The 17,754-nt window shown below is 46.4% G+C and overlaps 1 protein-coding gene across 2 annotated transcripts; it reads right to left on the bottom strand.

Moving 5' to 3' along the window:
- Nucleotides 1-12,217: 12,217 nt before the first annotated feature.
- LOC134548695 (fibulin-2-like) lies at nt 12,218-15,933 on the bottom strand. 2 transcript variants are annotated; one of them, XM_063393586.1, is made up of 2 exons: nt 15,660-15,933; nt 12,218-13,418 (listed from the first exon to the last, which is right to left on the bottom strand). In XM_063393586.1, the coding sequence occupies exon 2, from the start codon at nt 13,412-13,414 to the stop codon at nt 12,893-12,895; it is 522 nt and encodes a 173-aa protein (XP_063249656.1). In that variant the 5' UTR covers nt 13,415-13,418; nt 15,660-15,933; the 3' UTR covers nt 12,218-12,892. The 2 variants fall into 2 exon arrangements, with proteins under 2 accessions (XP_063249656.1, XP_063249657.1); XM_063393587.1 differs by lacking the exon at nt 15,660-15,933 and adding an exon at nt 15,461-15,574.
- Between the last annotated feature and the right edge of the window lie 1,821 nt (nt 15,934-17,754).

Genomic DNA, 17,754 nt, shown 5'->3' with positions numbered 1-17,754 from the left:
TCTCTTGTCCCTGTCCATTTGTCACAGTGTTGGCTTAGAGCAAAGCCAGAACTTCTGATTTTGACCAAATCTGGGTGTGTTTCTAACAAGAAGACAGGCCTTTAGCATCTTCAGACACTGTGTTTGAACAAAGCCCTCTGGCAGATGCAAATATTTAATTGAATAATTAATTTCTTCTTCTTTAAGTGCTTCTCAGAGCACTCAGGCACATGTTTAGGTCCCCTTGATTTCAGGAGGATGGAGGAATGGAGCTGCTTGGAAGCTGGAGATTGTCTTCCAAGGCAAGCTTGAGCTGGTAGGAAGAAAAGCTTCAGGAAGAAATATCAGTGGCATTATCAAACATACATGCAGAATAACAGGAGTCTTCAGTGACTGGGAGTTCTGGGGTTTTTTAATGGTTTTTACTCTACACAGGAGATGTTTCTGCTCTGGCTCTCACTGAGTCCTGGGTGAGGCTCTTCAGTAATGATCTGCTCCACTGGACTGGTGATTTCTAAAGAATTTGCTTTCTTCTGACTTCTCTGCTTTGCCACTAAGGTGCCATGTTGGTTAAACAGCACAGTAAATGAATAATGGAAGATGTAATTAGGAAGGCTTTGATATAGCATGGCTATCTCAAAGGCTGTTGTCAAATGCAATTTGACCCCAAAACACTTTAAAAGATAAACCATGTACAAATCCTGCTCCTTTGGAAGAATTCAGCCTACTGCCTCAACAAAAGATAGCTTAGATTACTGGAACTCAGATTCTGTATTTTTGTTCTTAATTGTTTTTAACTCCAGGAGTGCTTCATCACCCCCACTGTCTCCACTCAATAACGGGTTCTGTTTGTTGGTCTGTTTAGGGTTTTTATTGGAAACAACCAGGCCTCAGGGTCTGCAAACTTCTGAAAGTTTATTTTTCAGAAAGAAGCCATTTTCTAGTTAGCTTTTTATTTTTAAATTATTATTTTCTCTACCTTACATGCAGCAGAAGTTCTGTTCTTCCAAAATATGACCGTGTTTTCAGCTACTTTATCAATTCCTGGAGACTGAAGTTGACAGAGTTTACTGTGAAAGGGAAATATGGAACAGTTTCACTGTCAGATCAGAAACATAAAAAAAATAAAAGGACATGAATTCCTAAAACTGAAAAGGCTTCACCAATGTAAAAGTATTGCTTAACATATGAAACTCAAACCTTTTCTTTCAATTCAGTAAGAATTCTGTAGTGGGTGTGAACTGCAGGGAATGCTTGTTCTTTTTATAATTTAAAAGAAGAAAAAACAAGTAGTCCTTTTTTATTTTTTTTTTCTTCTTTTTCCTCTTTTCTGTGTAGGAAAGATTGCTGGTTTCAGCAAGGCATCACCATTCAGGAAAGGTACATGTTTACATTTTTAAAACGTCTTTATAGGGGGCCTAACTTCAACTCCGTGTAGAATTCCCCCATGCCCCCAATTAAAGTCATATTCATATGCAATAGAACTAATTTGGTTTTTGAATCAATGTGATTCTTCTGCAAATACGATTATTGAAACTTTTTTTTTCTATCTAACCCAAAACAGAGTTTTCAGTCCAATTTTTTCAATATCCCTGGAACAGGCAAGGCAATTTTCTGTTTTGTGTTGTTGTTTTTTTTTACTTTGGAAGCATTGCAGTTCAGTAAATCAATTCCAAAACCATCAGGATAAGTTTCTGAGAGACTGTTACAAAGAAATAATCACGTTGGAAAAGACTCAGGATCAATTCTGGCTCTGCAGAAGGTTTCCTACATCTGGATGTTGTGTGTCAGTGAGTCCTGCTGACCCCAGGGCAGCTCCACACGGATCCATGTCAGGCTGCATTTGCCTTTTCCTGGTGCCTGATCTCTGTCAGGAATCTTTGGGAGAGCCCTCCAGCTCTACCTTGCCTGCACACCGGGGTCTTCTTCCAGTGCAAACCTGGGTTTGGATGAAGGGCTTGGCAGGGCAGGACTTCATGGTGACCTGGGGTGCAACAAACCTTATTTTCTGATGTTCAAAATGCGGCCAGGAGCCAGACCCGCAGTGAGGAGCTGCAGTTCCCAGCTCCTGTGCTTCCAGAGTAGCTGCAGGTTTTTGGTGTTGCAGTGGAATTGGAGCACTCATGGCTCAACTCCTGGCCTGAGGTTGGCTCAGCTGGTCAGAGCGTGGTGCCAGTGACCCCCAGGGCACAGCTCTGATCCCCATCTGGGCCAGTCTCTGGGGAGCTGGACTTGTTGTGGGTCCCTTCCACCTCAGAGTGTCCTGTGGAATACAACATGGATTTGTTTTCTGGAAGAATCAGAAGTCCACCTTCCCGACTGTAGGAACTTGGCAGCCCGTGGGATACAACAAAGCCTTTCCAAGGGATGATAGTTGCACTTAAACAAAAATCCAGAACATCCCGGTGTTTTGAAAAATTGGAACACATGCATTTATTTGTAATTAAAGTTGATTTAACATTTTATTTTCTGAAGTTGAGTCGTCTTGGGAGAAAAAAAATGAATAAGTATTTGTCTATGCAAGACACAAATGTCAAAAATGTGTGAATTACCCATTTTAGGTACTGTATTGTTATTGTCTTTCTGACTTCTGTTCCTTTGTTTAGTCTCTTCAACCTTTCAGCCTTACATTTGGCTTAGAGTTGAATAGGCAAAATGTAGTTTGAAAATCCTGTTGGAAATGTAACTAACCTTCGTTCCCTCATGAAAATCTCGCATGTGAAACAATTAAGTGAAATGTTTTGGTTTCTTAATAATAAATTCAAGCTCTCCCCACCTCCTGAAAACAGCATATCCCTGGCCATGCACGTTTCCCTGTGGTGTGCAAACCATCCAACCATCAGCTGGATGCACTTTGCTCTTCACTCTGCGGCGGAGCTGAGGACAACAGCAGCTTCATTCTGCCAGACGCAAACTCAGCGTGGGTTCCTTCCCCTCCTGCCCTGCCCTTGGCATGCTGAACTCCTTCAAAGACCTTCTGGGTTGTGGAATTTTCAAGTCCTGCACTAACCTGATGGTCCAGTGCAAAGCACAGTGAAATTGCCACTGATGTGCTTTTTGGTGATTGCCCAAATCAGGTAATTTGATCATTTCTGTCACCTGGAAATACAAAATCCGTTCTTTTTCTGTGACTTAGTTCTTTAGGACCTGCTGAATGATCACAGTTGGTTTTGTGAGAGAAAAGCAAGGTGTGAGGAGGCAGGGAAATGCCTTTCCAACCTTGTAGACACCCATAAAGATTCGTTGTTGGTGTTAATAAAATGCATAACCTGCCCATGGATTAGCAGCACTGGGTCTGTACAATCGACAATCTTTAAAATGTGAACCTTGTAACTTTTCTTTCCTTGGTTGTTAAGGGATTTTGAAGCAACTGATCTATCAAGGGATGAAATCAAAAATGAGAATATGCTTCATGGATGATTTATTTTTATGCTGCTGCTCTCTGTGAACAGAAAAAGCACATTTTGGAAGCAAAGCATTTACATTGCTTTAACAGTATTGTTTGGCTGAAAGACAAATACATTTTCAAGAAATCTTGAGCATAGTTTCAAACTATTTAACCAGTTCTTGGCCAGGGAAAGTCCTTGGCCGTTGTATTTGTTTGGAGTTTCTTGTTTATGCAAATGAAGAAAAATGTTTACTAGTTCTTACCAGTGTGGGGATTTTTATTACATTTTTGTAATGCAGGAGGAGCTTCGATGAAAGAAAGAATCAGCAGGTAAATAGTCCATAATGTTTGTGACTTTGGGTGGGGGTTTTTTGTTGTTGTTGTTTTGCAATAATTAATTAAAATGGCATGGACATCAAACTTGAAGTGATGGTTCCAAGCATGTATGGTAGTGACTTATTTGAAAAACACTTCCTCTCTGCAAATCCCATGTGTTAACTCGTTTAGCCAGATTGTAACACATTTCTAAAATTACCATGCTCTACCAAATCAGAAATCTTCAGGAAATGAGCAGCTCCTTTATTGCAACATTCTTCTCAAGCAGGAATCTCACACTCATTTCATATCCAGCATGTGAGTCCTGCTCGGCAGAGATTAAATCAGATTAAAAGAGTGGGTACTCTTGGATTTACTTCTGCTGAGTACTTAGTTTGAGCATTATTTATTTCTGCTGGAGAATTATTTATTCCTGCTGTCTCTTCCCCAGCATCTGGCATGGTAACACCCATGAGTGCCTCCAGAAGGGAAGAGGGCAGATTTTGGATCGTATTTTGTGGTTGGAGGGTTAATCTGTGGAGAGCTGAGTAGTTTGTGTTCTAGACAAAGGAGTATTTATCATTTCCTTGTCTGGCATTAGAAGAGTGTCAGAGTAGTGCCAGTGACTTGTGGTGATATAACTGGAAATAACTTTAACTCCACTGCTGCCAGGGACCAATTTATTCCTTAATCTGAGATGAATAAACAACCTAACAAACAAAAGAACCCCCCCTTGTAAAGTACGAAGGGGAATGGCTTCAGACTGAGAGAGTAGGGTTAGATTAGATACTAGAAAAAATTCTTCCCTGTGAGGGTGGTGAGGCCCTGGCACAGGTTCCCAGAGAAGCTGTGGATGTCCCTGGATCCCTGGGAGTGTCCAAGGCCAGGCTGGACAGGGTTTGGAGCAACCTGGGATGGTGGAAGGTGTCCCTGCCATGGCAGGGGATGTGGAAAAAGAGTAATCTTTGAAATTCCTTCCAATCCAAACCATTCCATTATTATATGATTAATCAACTAAATTAGGTCCCATATTATATCAACTAAATTAGGTCCCATATTGAGTATTTTTAGTTAGTTGGTTTCAAATTCCCCTGAGAGATAAATCCCCTCTTCAAGAAGCCATTACAGGAATCAGAAGCTTATTTGTAAATAACTGGTGAGCTGGTTTGCTTTTGTGGAGTGTCAGTTTACAAAGTCCTTTAGTCTGAAACTTAGGGCTGTTCCTTAATAACTCTCTTTGTAAAAACCACAGCAATATCTTCAAATCTAAAGCAAGGGAAAATAAACTACACACATGGTGTGGAATGAGGATTCTGCAAAAACAGCCCAACAATACTGATGGCTGAGACACATATTAAGTATTTATTTATCCATATATGATCTCATGAAAGTTCAGAGTGTGTGAGATATGTGGGATTATATCTGTCATGTATTTAAAACACAAAATGAAAAATCACCATTTAGATTCCCTCCTAAAATCTGAAAACAGCATGACCTTTGCAGGTGAACTGTGGTTTGTCTTCCTGAGGCAACTGAGGTGTGATCTGGGGCTTGGGAAGTAATCAGAGAAAATCTCTGGGTATTTACCTTCTCTGTTGGAGTTTGGTGTCACCACTGGCACAAAGCAGGAGCTGAGGCCCTTGGACCTACTCCTGAAATTACTCCTTGCACATTTTTCATTAAGTTGATCCTGAATCCTAAATACGAACTAATGCATAATGTGACTGTGGTAATAAAAACTAATTTAGATTCCTTTTTGCTAAGATCCATGAATCCTTCAAGTGAGATTTTTAGTAGTTGTGAAGAAACACACAGATCACACTGGGCAGTGCTTGTCCCTCTGTGCTCCAGGGCTGTGTCCAGTTGTGGCTCCTGCAGGAGAGCCCTGGAGGGGCTGGAGCGTGTCCAGGGCAGGGAAGGGAGCTGGGAAGGGGCTGGAGAATTCCTGAGGGAGCTGGGAAGGGGCTGAGCCTGGAGAAAAGGAGGCTCAGGGGGGACCCTGTGGCTCTGCAAAAGTCCCTGACAGGAGGGGACAGCCGGGGGTTCGGGCTCTGCTCCAGGAACAGGGACAGGAGGAGAGGGAACGGCCTCAGGCTGGGCCAGGGGAGGCTCAGCTTGGGCAGCGGCAGGAATTTGCCCATGGAAAGGGAGCTCAGGCCTTGGCAGGGGCTGCCCAGGGAGCTTTGGAGTGCCCATCCCTGCAGGTGTCACCTGGAGGTGGCCCCGAGTGCTCTGGGCTGGGGATGAGGTGGGGATCAGGCACAAGCTGGACTCAATCTCAGAGGATTTTCCCAGCCTTTCTGGTTCTGTGAGTAAAAACCAGGGATTGACTTCTACACCATTTTTATCTTGAGGGCTGTGTGCATTCTCCTCCTGTGACCTCTCACTGTGAGCAACAAACTCTGGACACTTCCCTTAATTCCTGAACATTCATCAGACTCTGTTTCCTCACGTTTCTGCTCAGCTCAGCTCATGGCCCTGTTTGCTCTTTGAGATTTCGACTCCTTGCTCTCAGCAGAGGCTGGCACACAGAAAAGGAGACTTATTGATATGTGCAATTACAATAATTACAAATTCAATTACTGTGCAGGTACTGATTTTTCTAAGATACTTAGCAGTACATATGGGCAGGCAGGATCCCAATTAAGGCCAGGAAGGAGAGAGAATATTTCTGTTGTTTTTATTTTATTTAAATACACAAAAGGACTATTTTGCACAGCTGATTCTGATTAAGTTTCTTAACTCAGTTCTGCAGCTGGATTGAGACCTGAAAGCTCTTGAAAATTTTAGGCATCATCATCAAATGAAATCCAGAACGGCAAAATTCCAGAGATTTTGAGGAACTGAGTAGGCATTTGCTAGGTAATCCCAGCTTTTCAGATGCTGGGGGGAAACAATGTTCCTGACTCACTTGTACACACAGGGACACTTTCAGCAGCTACAGAAATAATAATTTTCCTCTAAGATCCTCCATTCTGCTCTCAGACAACTGGGTTTGTATTCCTATTTTTTTTTCCTTCCTCCTTCCTTTCTTTGGAGACTGGCAACAATTAATCCTTGATTCCAAACCCTCGACTTTTTTTGTGTCTCTTGAACTTCTGAACTGTGAAGAGCCATGAATAATGACTCTGCAAATCACTCCAGGATTCAAAGGCAGCTGCTGGAAAAAGCCCTACAGATTGTGCTGTTTCAGTCTTCTGAGGTTTTTGGGGATTTTGGGGGGGATTTCAGGGGGCTGGGAGCAGGGGAGAGAGGCAGGACACAATCTGGATCCAGAAAAATCCCATATAGCACAGAAAATGAGAATGCAGTGGAAACAAACACACAAGAACTGGGAAAAAATGAATTTTTAAGAAGCAAAAATAGGGAAAATCAAGGGAAAAATAAGGATAAAATTCCAAACTGATCCACTGGGAAAGAATAACTTGGAGGTGGAATAAGAGAAATCCCAACACAATGGCCTGGGAGGGCCCAAAGTTTTGGTTTTATTTGGGAACTTTTTAGGTTTATTTTAAATTTTATTGGATTTTTTTTTCCAGGAAAATCCCTCTTTTCCTTTCTGACATGCAGAAAGCACCTGTTCGTGCAGTGCTGGTTTTGCCCACTGTCATTCCTAGAAACTTTTGTGAAATGGTGAAAATTATAATGGACTGTGGCCTTTCTTCATTCTTGTTACCTGTGATGCAATTGCAGTGAAGAGGAAAAAACTCGTTAAAAAAACAGGAAAAAAAAAAAAGATTAAAAAATCAGAATTTTACCATGTATCAGTGCCTGGCTTTTTGTTATAAAGCTTTGTTTGTCTAGTGCTCTTTTTGTTCTAAAATAGATTGTAAGACACCTTGAGCAAGTTTTGAAAAAAAGATAAAAAATTGAAATTGAAATAAAACAAAACCAAAAAATACATTTGGCTTATTTTTCACTGGAACAAACCTTTTATATCACAGAAAAAAAAAGGATTAAAAAGGAGAACTAATAGTAATATTATAACAAGTTATCATAACAATAAGTTGTGAAGATACTGAAAATTTCTTCTTTATAGATTTTTTTGGAGAGTAAAAGTTGGTGGTTTATTTTACTACCTAAAAGATGTTATTTTGCCATGTGTTATCCTGAAGATGAAAGCTACTTTGGTTAATTGGGTTTTTTAGGTTTCTTCCCTTGAGTTGCTGGGAATTTTTCTGGTGAAAAAATAAAAGGGGCTGAAAATGTTAAAAAAAAGGGGAGAAAAAAGAAAAAAGAGAGGGGGAAAACTAAAAATAAAAAAGCTGAAAATTTAATAAAAATATTTAAAAAAATTTAAAAAAAATAACAGTTACACTTTGTAACATTGTCCAATGTGGGCCTTAGTGCCTTGATTTTTCCATGTCTTTTGGTGTATCCCTGAGTTGCAGAGTTGCCTGGATGGGATGTTGAGCTTGATGCAGATTCTGGAGCTGCCAGAGCCATTCCCAGTTTTCCTTCCAACCTGTAGTATCCAATGCACCAAGCACATGTCCATTCTGCAGCAAGAAATGTGCATCTTTCTGAATTCCTGACACCCAGAATGACATCATCCCATGGGAATTTGGGAGGGATTCTAAATTCCCAACGGCAGGAATGCTGTTATTCCATGGAAATCTGAGCAGAGAATGGGAGGATTTGATATTCCCAACACCAGGAATGCCATTATTCCATGGTTTTGGTGGGAATTCTGGAGGAGAAGGGGAGGATTCAAAATTCCCAATGCCCAGGTTGCTGTTATTCCACAGAGATTTGGGAGGGGGGCTGGGGGATTCAAAGTTTCCAATCCCTGGAATGCCATTATTCCATGGGAATTTGTGAGGGGAGCTTGAAAATTCAAAATTCCTGATGCCCTGAATGCCATTATTCCATGGGAATTTGGGAAGGGAACTGGAGGATTTGAAATTCCCAACCCCAGGAATGCCATTATTCCATGGTTTTGGTGGGAATTCAGGAGGGGAACTGGAGGATTCTAAATTCCCAACACCTCGTATACCGTTATTCCATGAGAATTTGGGCAGGGAGTAGAAGGATTTTAAATTCCTGAAGGCAGGAATGCCATTATTCCATGGTTTTGGTGGGACTTTGGGAGGGGAATGGGAGGATGCAAAATTCCCAATGCCTGGAATGCTGCTATTCCATGGGAATTTGTGAGGGGAGCTGGAAAATTCTAAACTCCTGACACCCAGAATGTCATTATTCCATGCGAAATCTGGGAGGGGAGGTGGAAGATTCAAAATCCCTGACACAAGGATGCCAAATTCCATGGTTTTGGTGGGACTTTGGGAGGGGAACTGGAGGATATGAATTCCCAGTGCCAGGAATGCCATTATTCCAGGGTTTTGGTGGGAACCAGTGAGGGTGATCCAGCTGATCCCTTGTCTTCTGCCCCTCCTGGGCATTGCCTTGGAGAACCGAGTTTTGGGTGCTGCTACGGATGCAGCATCAGAATGATTTTTAAAAAGCTGCTTTTGGTGTAGATGCACAAGGTTGAAGATAAGTCACAGAATCAATTCAGTTCAAAAGACCTCCAATATCATGGAGCCCGACCTTTCACCAATCCCCACTTTGTCCCCAGCCCAGAGCACTCCCTGTTAAATCATCAAATCCCAAATACACTTTTGTGTGTGCAGCTCCCATCCTTGTGGCATTTGGTGGTTAATAAATCCATTGCACCTTGGGTGCGTCAGGGCAGCTTAAAATTTCCTATAATGAACACATTCAGAAGTGTCAAAAGTGACCTCTCTCCCTTCCCCCAAGTTTTAAAGAAAATTATTTCTAGGGGGATGTAGTCAGTCCATTGCCAACACTGAGTATGTTCTCATTAAATTAAATTAGGGGGTCCTCCAGGAAACCTCTGTTCTCATCCTGACCAGAAATCACCAGTGCACAACCTGCCACGGATCAAGATTTCTGATCATTTAAAAGACCAATAACTAGGAAAAAACCCCAAATGGCAGGCAGCCAGCCCTCCACCCTGGGCTCTGCAAATACAGTCTGGGGTGCTAAAGCTGCTTGGTGAACCACACCTGAGGAATTCACTTCTGGCAGGCTGTTGGAAAAGGCAGAATGACTTGGGCAAACACTTCAACTTCTTGACATAGTTGTGCCCAAAGGAAGCCTCCTGATGGGCTTTCATTCATGAATATTTTAATGTTTGACAGCCTCATGAGGCAGGAACTGAGAGGGCTCGTGAAAGGATTGAGGGCTAAATCATGGTTCTATTTAAATCAATCATTTTATGAGTAACACGATGAAGAAAGGCCCTGTCCCTTCCACAACTAAACATCATTAATGATTTTTCCCCAAAACCTGATTCCTGTACATACAAAACGAGTTCTGTTTAGGAGCTGCAAATTTCAGCTTTGGTTTCAGTTCTCAGGGCTCGTTTAGGGATGCACAGGAGTTTGTGCATTGCTTTGCTCTGGACAAACATTGGCAGCCCTTCCCTGCAAACACGTGCCTGGCTGTGATGTGAAGTGACAGGGACCATGTGGAGGAGTAGCCACAAAACTGCACTCCTGCCCAGGCTGGGGAAAATCTGACCTGGAAAAACACAAATAATACCAAATAATACAGTGTGCAAACTGCATACAAGCACATGGGTGATTAATACAGGAGAATCCAGGACAACATCGTTCAAACAAAGCATGCCAAACCCCAGGACACTGAATTTCAGTGAATAAACACTGAAAACTGGTCATTGTAGGGTTTTAATTTTCTCCCTGTGCAGGTGCTGCTCATGGTAAAACAATGCAGCTACTGCTTTCAATGTGATGAAATGCAGACAGAGATCCTGGAGACAGAAGGTATCTTCACATCAGAGGTGGGGGCAGAGCACAGAAATTCTGCACCACCTCCAAGGAGCAGCTTGCAAAGGAGCCGACAGGGACCTTTTTGCAGAGATATTTGAACAATAACTCTTTCATTGTTCCCGTGCTGACACTGGGTAGAGAAGACAAACCCAATATTATGCAGGGGCTGCCCATCTGTCGGTCATTCCCCCCTGCTCCGAGGTTATCAGTCACACAAAGCAGGGAGCCCTGAGACAGATAAGGGGTGTGACAAAGGAAAAACAACCCCGGCAGCCCACCACCCTCCCTGGGCAGTGAGGAGCCTTTCCAAAACCCTCATGACTCCCTCTGAATAATCCCTGTGCTTGCAAAACCCATCACTGCGCTCGCAAACCCGTCCTGATCTCCTTAAATTCTTGGCAGACACAAAACCCCATGGATTCAAACACCCTCACCTTGCAAGGGCATAGAGGATGTGGATTCCTTCAGCAATTTGTTAATACCTGGACATCAGGGAATTAGAAACCTGTAATGGGAAGAATTTCTTGTGCTGCTGATGGACACGGTGGCATGGGATGTGTGGTGTCTGTCTGGAGGGTGAACAGCGAGCTTTAACCTTACTAAAACCTGAGATTTTTACTGAATGGGGAAGAGCAGAGGGCAAAGTGTTGTCAGGGCAAATCCCCCTTCCTTGCAATAGAAACACGGAGCAGCTGTCCTGTGAGGAAAGGCTGAGAGAATTGGGATTGTTCAGCCCAGAGATGAGAAGGCTTTGGGGTGACATCACTGTGACCTTCCACTCCCTGAAGGGGCCTACAAAAAACATGGAGAGAGGCAATTTCCAAGGGTCTGGCGTGACAGGAAAAAGGGGAATAGCTTCAAACCGAAAGAAGGGAAATTTAGGTTAGATATAGGGAAAAAATTCTTCCCTGTGAGGGTGGTGAGGCCCTGGCACAGGTTCCCAGAGAAGCTATGGCTGTCCCTGGATCCCTGGAAATGCCCAAGGCCAGGCTGGATGGGGCTTGGAGAAATCTGGGATGGTGGAAGGTGTCCCTGCCATGGTAGGGGAGTTGGAACTGGATGATCTTTAACACCCCTTTCCCAGTTGATGGAGACCCCTGCTGCACCCCAAAAGCCAAATTCTCCTGCTTCCTCCAAACTTTTCCTGACCCTGCACCCAAATCCCACCTGCTCACTGTTTGTTTGGTTGGTTTTTTTGCAGTCAAACAGCATCAGACAAAGCAGGAGAGAAGAAAATTAAAACAATCCAGGGGACACATTTAATGTGTCCAGGTGTACCTGGAGCCAAAGTGGCTGGAGAGAGCCTTGTGTGACCCACGTACCACTAGCTATCACAAGAAGAAAGTATGTGTCCTTATCAGTAAAGTCTTCAAAAGTCCTTCGTTAACACTGATTTTATTAAATCCTTAAACAAATAACATTGTTAATTTGTTAACAATTATTGTAAATAGTTGTAAAGCCTGATCAGGCTGTGGGTTTTATGTATAGATATTTATATGTGTGTGTGTATTTATAGATGTCAAAGCATTTAGAAGATGCAGTTCTCCTGCACCTTATGTCTGTATCCAGAGGACACAGTCACTGAGGCACATTTGGGGCATTTTTGGGGGCATTCCTGCTAAACTGGGACTGACAGTGGGGTCAGCCCGGGCTAAGATCAGGGTGGCTGTGAAGGACTGAGCCTTGACCGTCACCATCCTCCCGTGAGTCAAGGCTTTGCTCCACAGGACGGGGACAGGAGAGGGGTTTGCCTCCTAAGAACACAGACCTGTGCTAAGCCACCTGCTGCTCCCACCTCATGAAAAGATTGGAGAGAAGTTGCCCAATCTATGGAAAAAATTCTTCCCTGTGAGGGTGGTGAGGCACATGTTCCCAGAGAAGTGGAAGTGTCCAAGGCCAGGCTGGATGGAGCTCTGAGGAGCCTGGGATGGTGGAAGGTGTCCCTGCCCATGGCAGGGGACTTGGAACAGGATGATCTTTAAGGCCCCTTCCCTTGGGGAAGGAGAAGTTGATGGACACCCCTCCTGAATCCCAAAAGAAAAAACAAAAAAATTGCCTTCTGCTCATGGTCCCACCACTTGGAACCCGATGGAATTACAGGAAGAAAAAGCCTGTCTCCCGGGAGGAAGTTTATCCAGCGAGTTTAATATAAACAGCCCATATAAACACAAACACATACAAAAGCAGAATCATCTTCCAAATAAATAAACAGCCCCGTTTCCTCCGGTTACACACCAGCACCAGCCAGCTCAAGCCCTGTGGAACAAACCTCACAACCAAGCAAGCTCACCCCCTACAGACACTTTGGCCTAGAGAAGGTGGCACGTACCCCCGGGTCCTCAAGGACAGCGGCTGGGCGAGGATGTCCCACAGCGCAGGAAGCCTCGTCCTGCCCTCACGCAGCCGGGCCCAGGCCCTCGCTGCCGGCAGGGCCGCACTGCAGCCGCCCGCCCCGCTCCGGGCAGGAGCACGTCTGGGAGCCGCGGGCCGTGACCGTGCCCGCCGGCACCGCCATCTCCTCGTCGTCGTAGCACACGCACTGCGGACAGCCGTCGGCCACCGGGCTGCCCAGCGCCAGGCAGGCGGGGTCCGGGCGGGGGCACCGCGGGGCGCAGGCGATGTCCCCGGAGCTCTGGCAGGTGCACAGCGTGCGGGCGAAGTCGATGTAGAAGGAGCGGCCGGCGGGGACGGTGCCGTCGGGGAAGCCTTGCATGTCGCAGTCGCTGCGCAGGTAGGGCGGGCAGGGGCAGGGCGGGGGGCACGGGGGACAGCAGGGAGCGGCGGCGGGGGCGGCTGTGCCCTCCGGAGCCCCCTCGGGGCACGGCGGGCAGGAGCCCGGCTCGCAGGTGGGCTTGGGGGCCGCGCCGCCGAGCAGGAGGCAGGCGAGCCACAGGAGAAGGGCACCGGGGAGAGCCATGGTTCTGAGGGGAAAAAAACGGGGGAAATGGGAGCAGGGGTCACACTGAGCAACCCTGGCCACTGAGAATTTCTGGCTTTCTGTGCTGGCAGGCATTTAACCCCAAGAAAACACTGCGTGTGACCTGAGGCCTTGGAACAGGCTTCCGAAATTGAGTGACAGCACTGGGATTGTGGGTGTGGAGTTTGAATAGAAGTGTGTGATGGCACAGGGTGGAAAACCTAGATTTTAAGGTTTTCAAATACAGTTATATATATATAAAGCAAGATGGAGGAGCAAGATTTAGGGCAGAGGCCAGTCCTTCTTTTTCACCTTCTTGTTCATGGGTCTGGGTGGTTTCTTGTAATTGGGTAGAAAAGTCCCCATTGCAGGCCATGGCTGGTTGGTTATTGGGTTAAAAGTAAAAATAATTTAGGTGTCATTTCCTAGTTGGACAGTTTATCCTTAAAAGGCCTTGCAGAGAGAGAGAGAGGGGACATTTTTAGTTTGTTAGCTAGAGGTGCTGTAGAACTCGTAGTTTGTGAGACTGTAATGTAGATAAGAATTAATAAACATCTGAGTCTAAACAAGAAATACTCTCGGGTGCATTTAATCCCAACCCTGGCAAAAAGAAGATAAAGCAAAACAGGCATGGACACAATGAAGCCCCAGGCTCTGGGCTGGCCCCTCCATGGTTTAAAGCCAAGGGGATGCAGCCCCATGTCCTTGAGAAGCCCATGGCTGGAGTTTGGATCACCCACAGCTGCTGGGGGGTTTGCTCTAAACCAGAATTTCTCATCCCCAAATGCCCATCCTGTCCCCATCAGGGTGTCCCTCATCCCGGGGGGCTCAGAGAGCTGCAGCGTGGGCACTGCTGAGCCAAGTCCACTGCACACTCACTGAGCTTCGGTGGGCTTGCCCTGACTCGCAAGTGGGACTGGTTCACCCCCATGTTGATGCTAATAATTTACATTTAAATGACTAATTAATTGTTCCTGGAAGGCATTCAGGCCTAGGACAGAAGAAAAGCTCAAAAAAGCTCTATGTACCTTGGTGGCTTGTGCTGTAGCTACTTCAGGCTGCTCCAAGCACCAGGACTGGGTGTCAGCTCCCAGCCTGTCCTGCTGTGCCACTCACTGCCTGCCTTTTCCAGCCACCTCGCTCCTTCAAAGGAAGCCAAGGGGGTCACTCCATCTTTTTTTCAACTGGAAAACCCTTTTTATCTTAATGATGTTTCTGATGTTGGGCATTCCTGTGTGGCTCTGCTCTTTGCCTTCTCCATTTCTTTGGCCAGCCTGTTTTCAGTCAGTCCTGGCATGAAATTCCCTCCCTGTGTCTGCTCCCTCCTCCTTCTCCACTCACACCTTGGATTTACAGCACCTGGCAGCCCATGATGAATCCTTTTCCTGTTTAAAGGCTGAGGACTCTATTTTTTTTTTCAACTATTCAAGATCCAGTGTTTCCTTTAAGTGCATTTTTTGATCCCTTCCCTCTGTCTGAGTGGCCTTATGTCCTGGTGTATTAAATACAGCTTCTTCCTTCCTGCACTGGGTTGTTCCAGGTCTGGTCTCTTCTCCCATTGCCCCAGTGCCACCTTTGATTACATTTATATCATCACCCTTTGAAAGCTGAATTTCCTACTCTTGCAGGCATGCAACTACTTGCGGTTATTTCTTAACATCTCTTTAAAAAAAACCCCAAACATTTGCAAATTGCATAACCAGAAAGAAAAAAACTTGAAAGCACAGACTCCATCCATTATCAGTTTGAAAAAAAGAAAGACTTTGGAGCTTTTCTGGCTTTAAAGCAAGCTTTTGCTAGTTTAAGTTACTTACACCTGCACTATGTTGCTGGATTTTACTGTTCTGCCCCTTCCTTTCATTCCCACATTTTAATCTAGTGGTTATTTTACTGTCATTCCCAGAGCATTGGCACAGAACCCTGGAAAGGGTCTCCCTTCCCCAAGCCGAGAGCTCCCTTGTGGCTGCCCCAGCTTCAGCCACCCCACACAGACAGAGCAGACACCACCAGCAAACATCATGAAGGTTTCTCACACCCCAGCCTCACCAGCTCCATCCAGTGCCAAAACATCTGACCCCACCCAGCAGTGAAACTGGGCACCTTCAATTTCCAGCAAAACCACGCCATGGGTCCGTCCCTGAGCAGCACCAGCAGCCTCCCGCTGTTTCCTAGGGAAATGTTCCTCCTCCCCCTCGCTTCTGGGATCCTGCCCCGTTCCCAGTCCCCGTGGTTGTTCCCGGGTTACCTGCAGGGAGGCCGGACAGGCGGGACGGGCTCTGGGATGCGCTGCAGAACCTTGGGAGGCGGCTCCGCTCCTGCCCCGCAGCCCGCCCGGCACCTCTATTTATGCGGCTCCACGGTGAAACCCTGCCGCGGGAAAGGGGAGGTGGGGAAGCCTCCAAGGTGCGGGGCAGGGCCAGCAAGATGCTTATCTTGCTCGTGGTGTTGGTGCGGTCTGAGCGCAGGCTAATCCGGCGTGTCCAGCGTCTGCAGGTCTGTCCTCGCTCCCCACGCCCCTCTGGGCAAATCTCACCGGGGTTTCTGAAGCATCAGCAGCCCCTGTGCTTCACAGACTGCTGGGGACAGGGATATCGGGCTCCACAGGGAGAGAAAAATGGGTTAAAATCTCTGGCAAGACAGCACAGCTGAAATGCAGCCAGCTCTGGGGTGATGCACCCCAAAATTCAAGAGCTCATGGTGGGCATGGACTTTCTCAGAGCAGACGTCCTTGTCCCCACACAGCCTCCCAGGACAGGGCATCCCTCCCGTGCCACACGCTTGACATGCACCCTTTAAAGCACCTGGGGTTTGTTTTCCTCCGGATTAAGCTGCAGGGAGCCAAGGCCATGAATCTCAGTACAGAAGGGGTGCCTGAGTTTCAAGTGCCCTGACCAGCATGGGCAGCCCAAGCTTCTTCCCCCCTGGGCCATTTGGTCCCTGGTATGGAAATGTGTTTAATGTAGAAAGGTACTCATGAGCTCATTGGAAATGTGCCCCCAGCCTTGCAGAACAGAGGGGTGAAGAGCAGAGGCATCCTGGGGGAGATGGGGCTGGAAAGCAGTGAGGGTTTGGGGAGCACACACCCGTTCACCCTTTGGAGCAGGAGGTGTTGGGAGAAGAACCCAGGCTGGAGCTGCAGGTCAAGGGAGCACTGGGGCTGGGCACTGCACTCAGGACAGTGGGCTGGGATGCTGCTTGGCCTTCATCCACCTCCTGCTGCCCTCTCATGGCTCCTGAAGCCTGGAAACCCCCATCCCTCTGGTCCAGAACCCCCATGCCCCACAGAGCTCAAGAGCACTGAGCTGTGCCAAGCTGGGCAGCTGCCTCTCTCTGGAGACATAAAATATGGACAGGGTCTCAGTGGCAAGGGAAGGAAAAGGAACTCAAGGGACCATTTCTCCAGAGGGGGTCATCACTGTCAGAGGACAGGCCCAGGGATGTGTGGAGAAGGCACAGAGGGTGGTGGGAGGGACACTGGCACACGCTGTTCTTGTCACCAATGCTGTGTATGGGCACGTGTTGATAGGTCCTGCAGGATTTCTGCAGACAAGTCAAATGAAAGCTCTTCCCTTGCTTCCCAAGGCCTTTTCCACACCAGGATGCCACCAGCCAGTCCCTCTCACTCCTAACTCAGCACTCTGGGGTGGTGGTGGGGCCGTGCCCTGTGGGACATCCTCAGGATCACAGCCTGGCAAACATCAGGAGACACAACACCAGCATCTCTGGGCAGGGCGGTGCCACTGTCAGATGTGCCTGCAAAGAGCAGCCCCCAGGGACAGGGCAAGGGGAGCACCTTGGCGAGCCTGGCTCTAGCCCAGGTGGAGCAATCCTGAAATATCTGGAGCTCACACCCAACTTTATTAGCTCCCACACTCATAGTTAACATACAGGAGAAGTTGTAAATATTCGAGGTTAATACTCAGAGGTTACCTCACCTTTGCTGGAGTGCATCTGCCTGTCCTGGAGCCTGTCTGCAGCTGCAGCCACTGCCCTGCAACCCTGCAGCCCTCCTGTTGCTGCTGCTGGAAGCACTGGGCTTTGGGTTAATCCAAAACAGCCAGGCTGGCCCAGATTCAGACTCAATTCTGGGCTTGATGGAGTTATGGGGCACTTTCAGACTTACTCACGTGGGTTTGGAATACATGCATGGACTGACATGCTTCACTGTGCAACAGAATTGCTAAAATAAATACTATGCTATGAGGGTTGAGCTAATCAGTTTTTGTTTTTCTGGACAAATATGGTTATTGCTCGAGCAAAAATTCTCAGAAAATCTGATAATAGCTAGTGTCACTCAGGAAACAACAGACGGCAGAGACACTTTTCCTAAATGTAAATAC

Source organism: Prinia subflava, chromosome 3 (assembly GCF_021018805.1).
Source record: "Prinia subflava isolate CZ2003 ecotype Zambia chromosome 3, Cam_Psub_1.2, whole genome shotgun sequence".
Classification (NCBI taxonomy): domain Eukaryota; kingdom Metazoa; phylum Chordata; class Aves; order Passeriformes; family Cisticolidae; genus Prinia; species Prinia subflava.
Note: the sequence above shows the minus strand (reverse complement) of the source record. Positions and strands in the feature narration are given on the sequence as shown.

Coding starts and splice junctions, on each gene's coding strand:
- LOC134548695 (XM_063393586.1), bottom strand. CDS start 13,414: ATGGCTCTCCCCGGTGCCCTTCTCCTGTGGCTCGCCTGCCTCCTGCTC.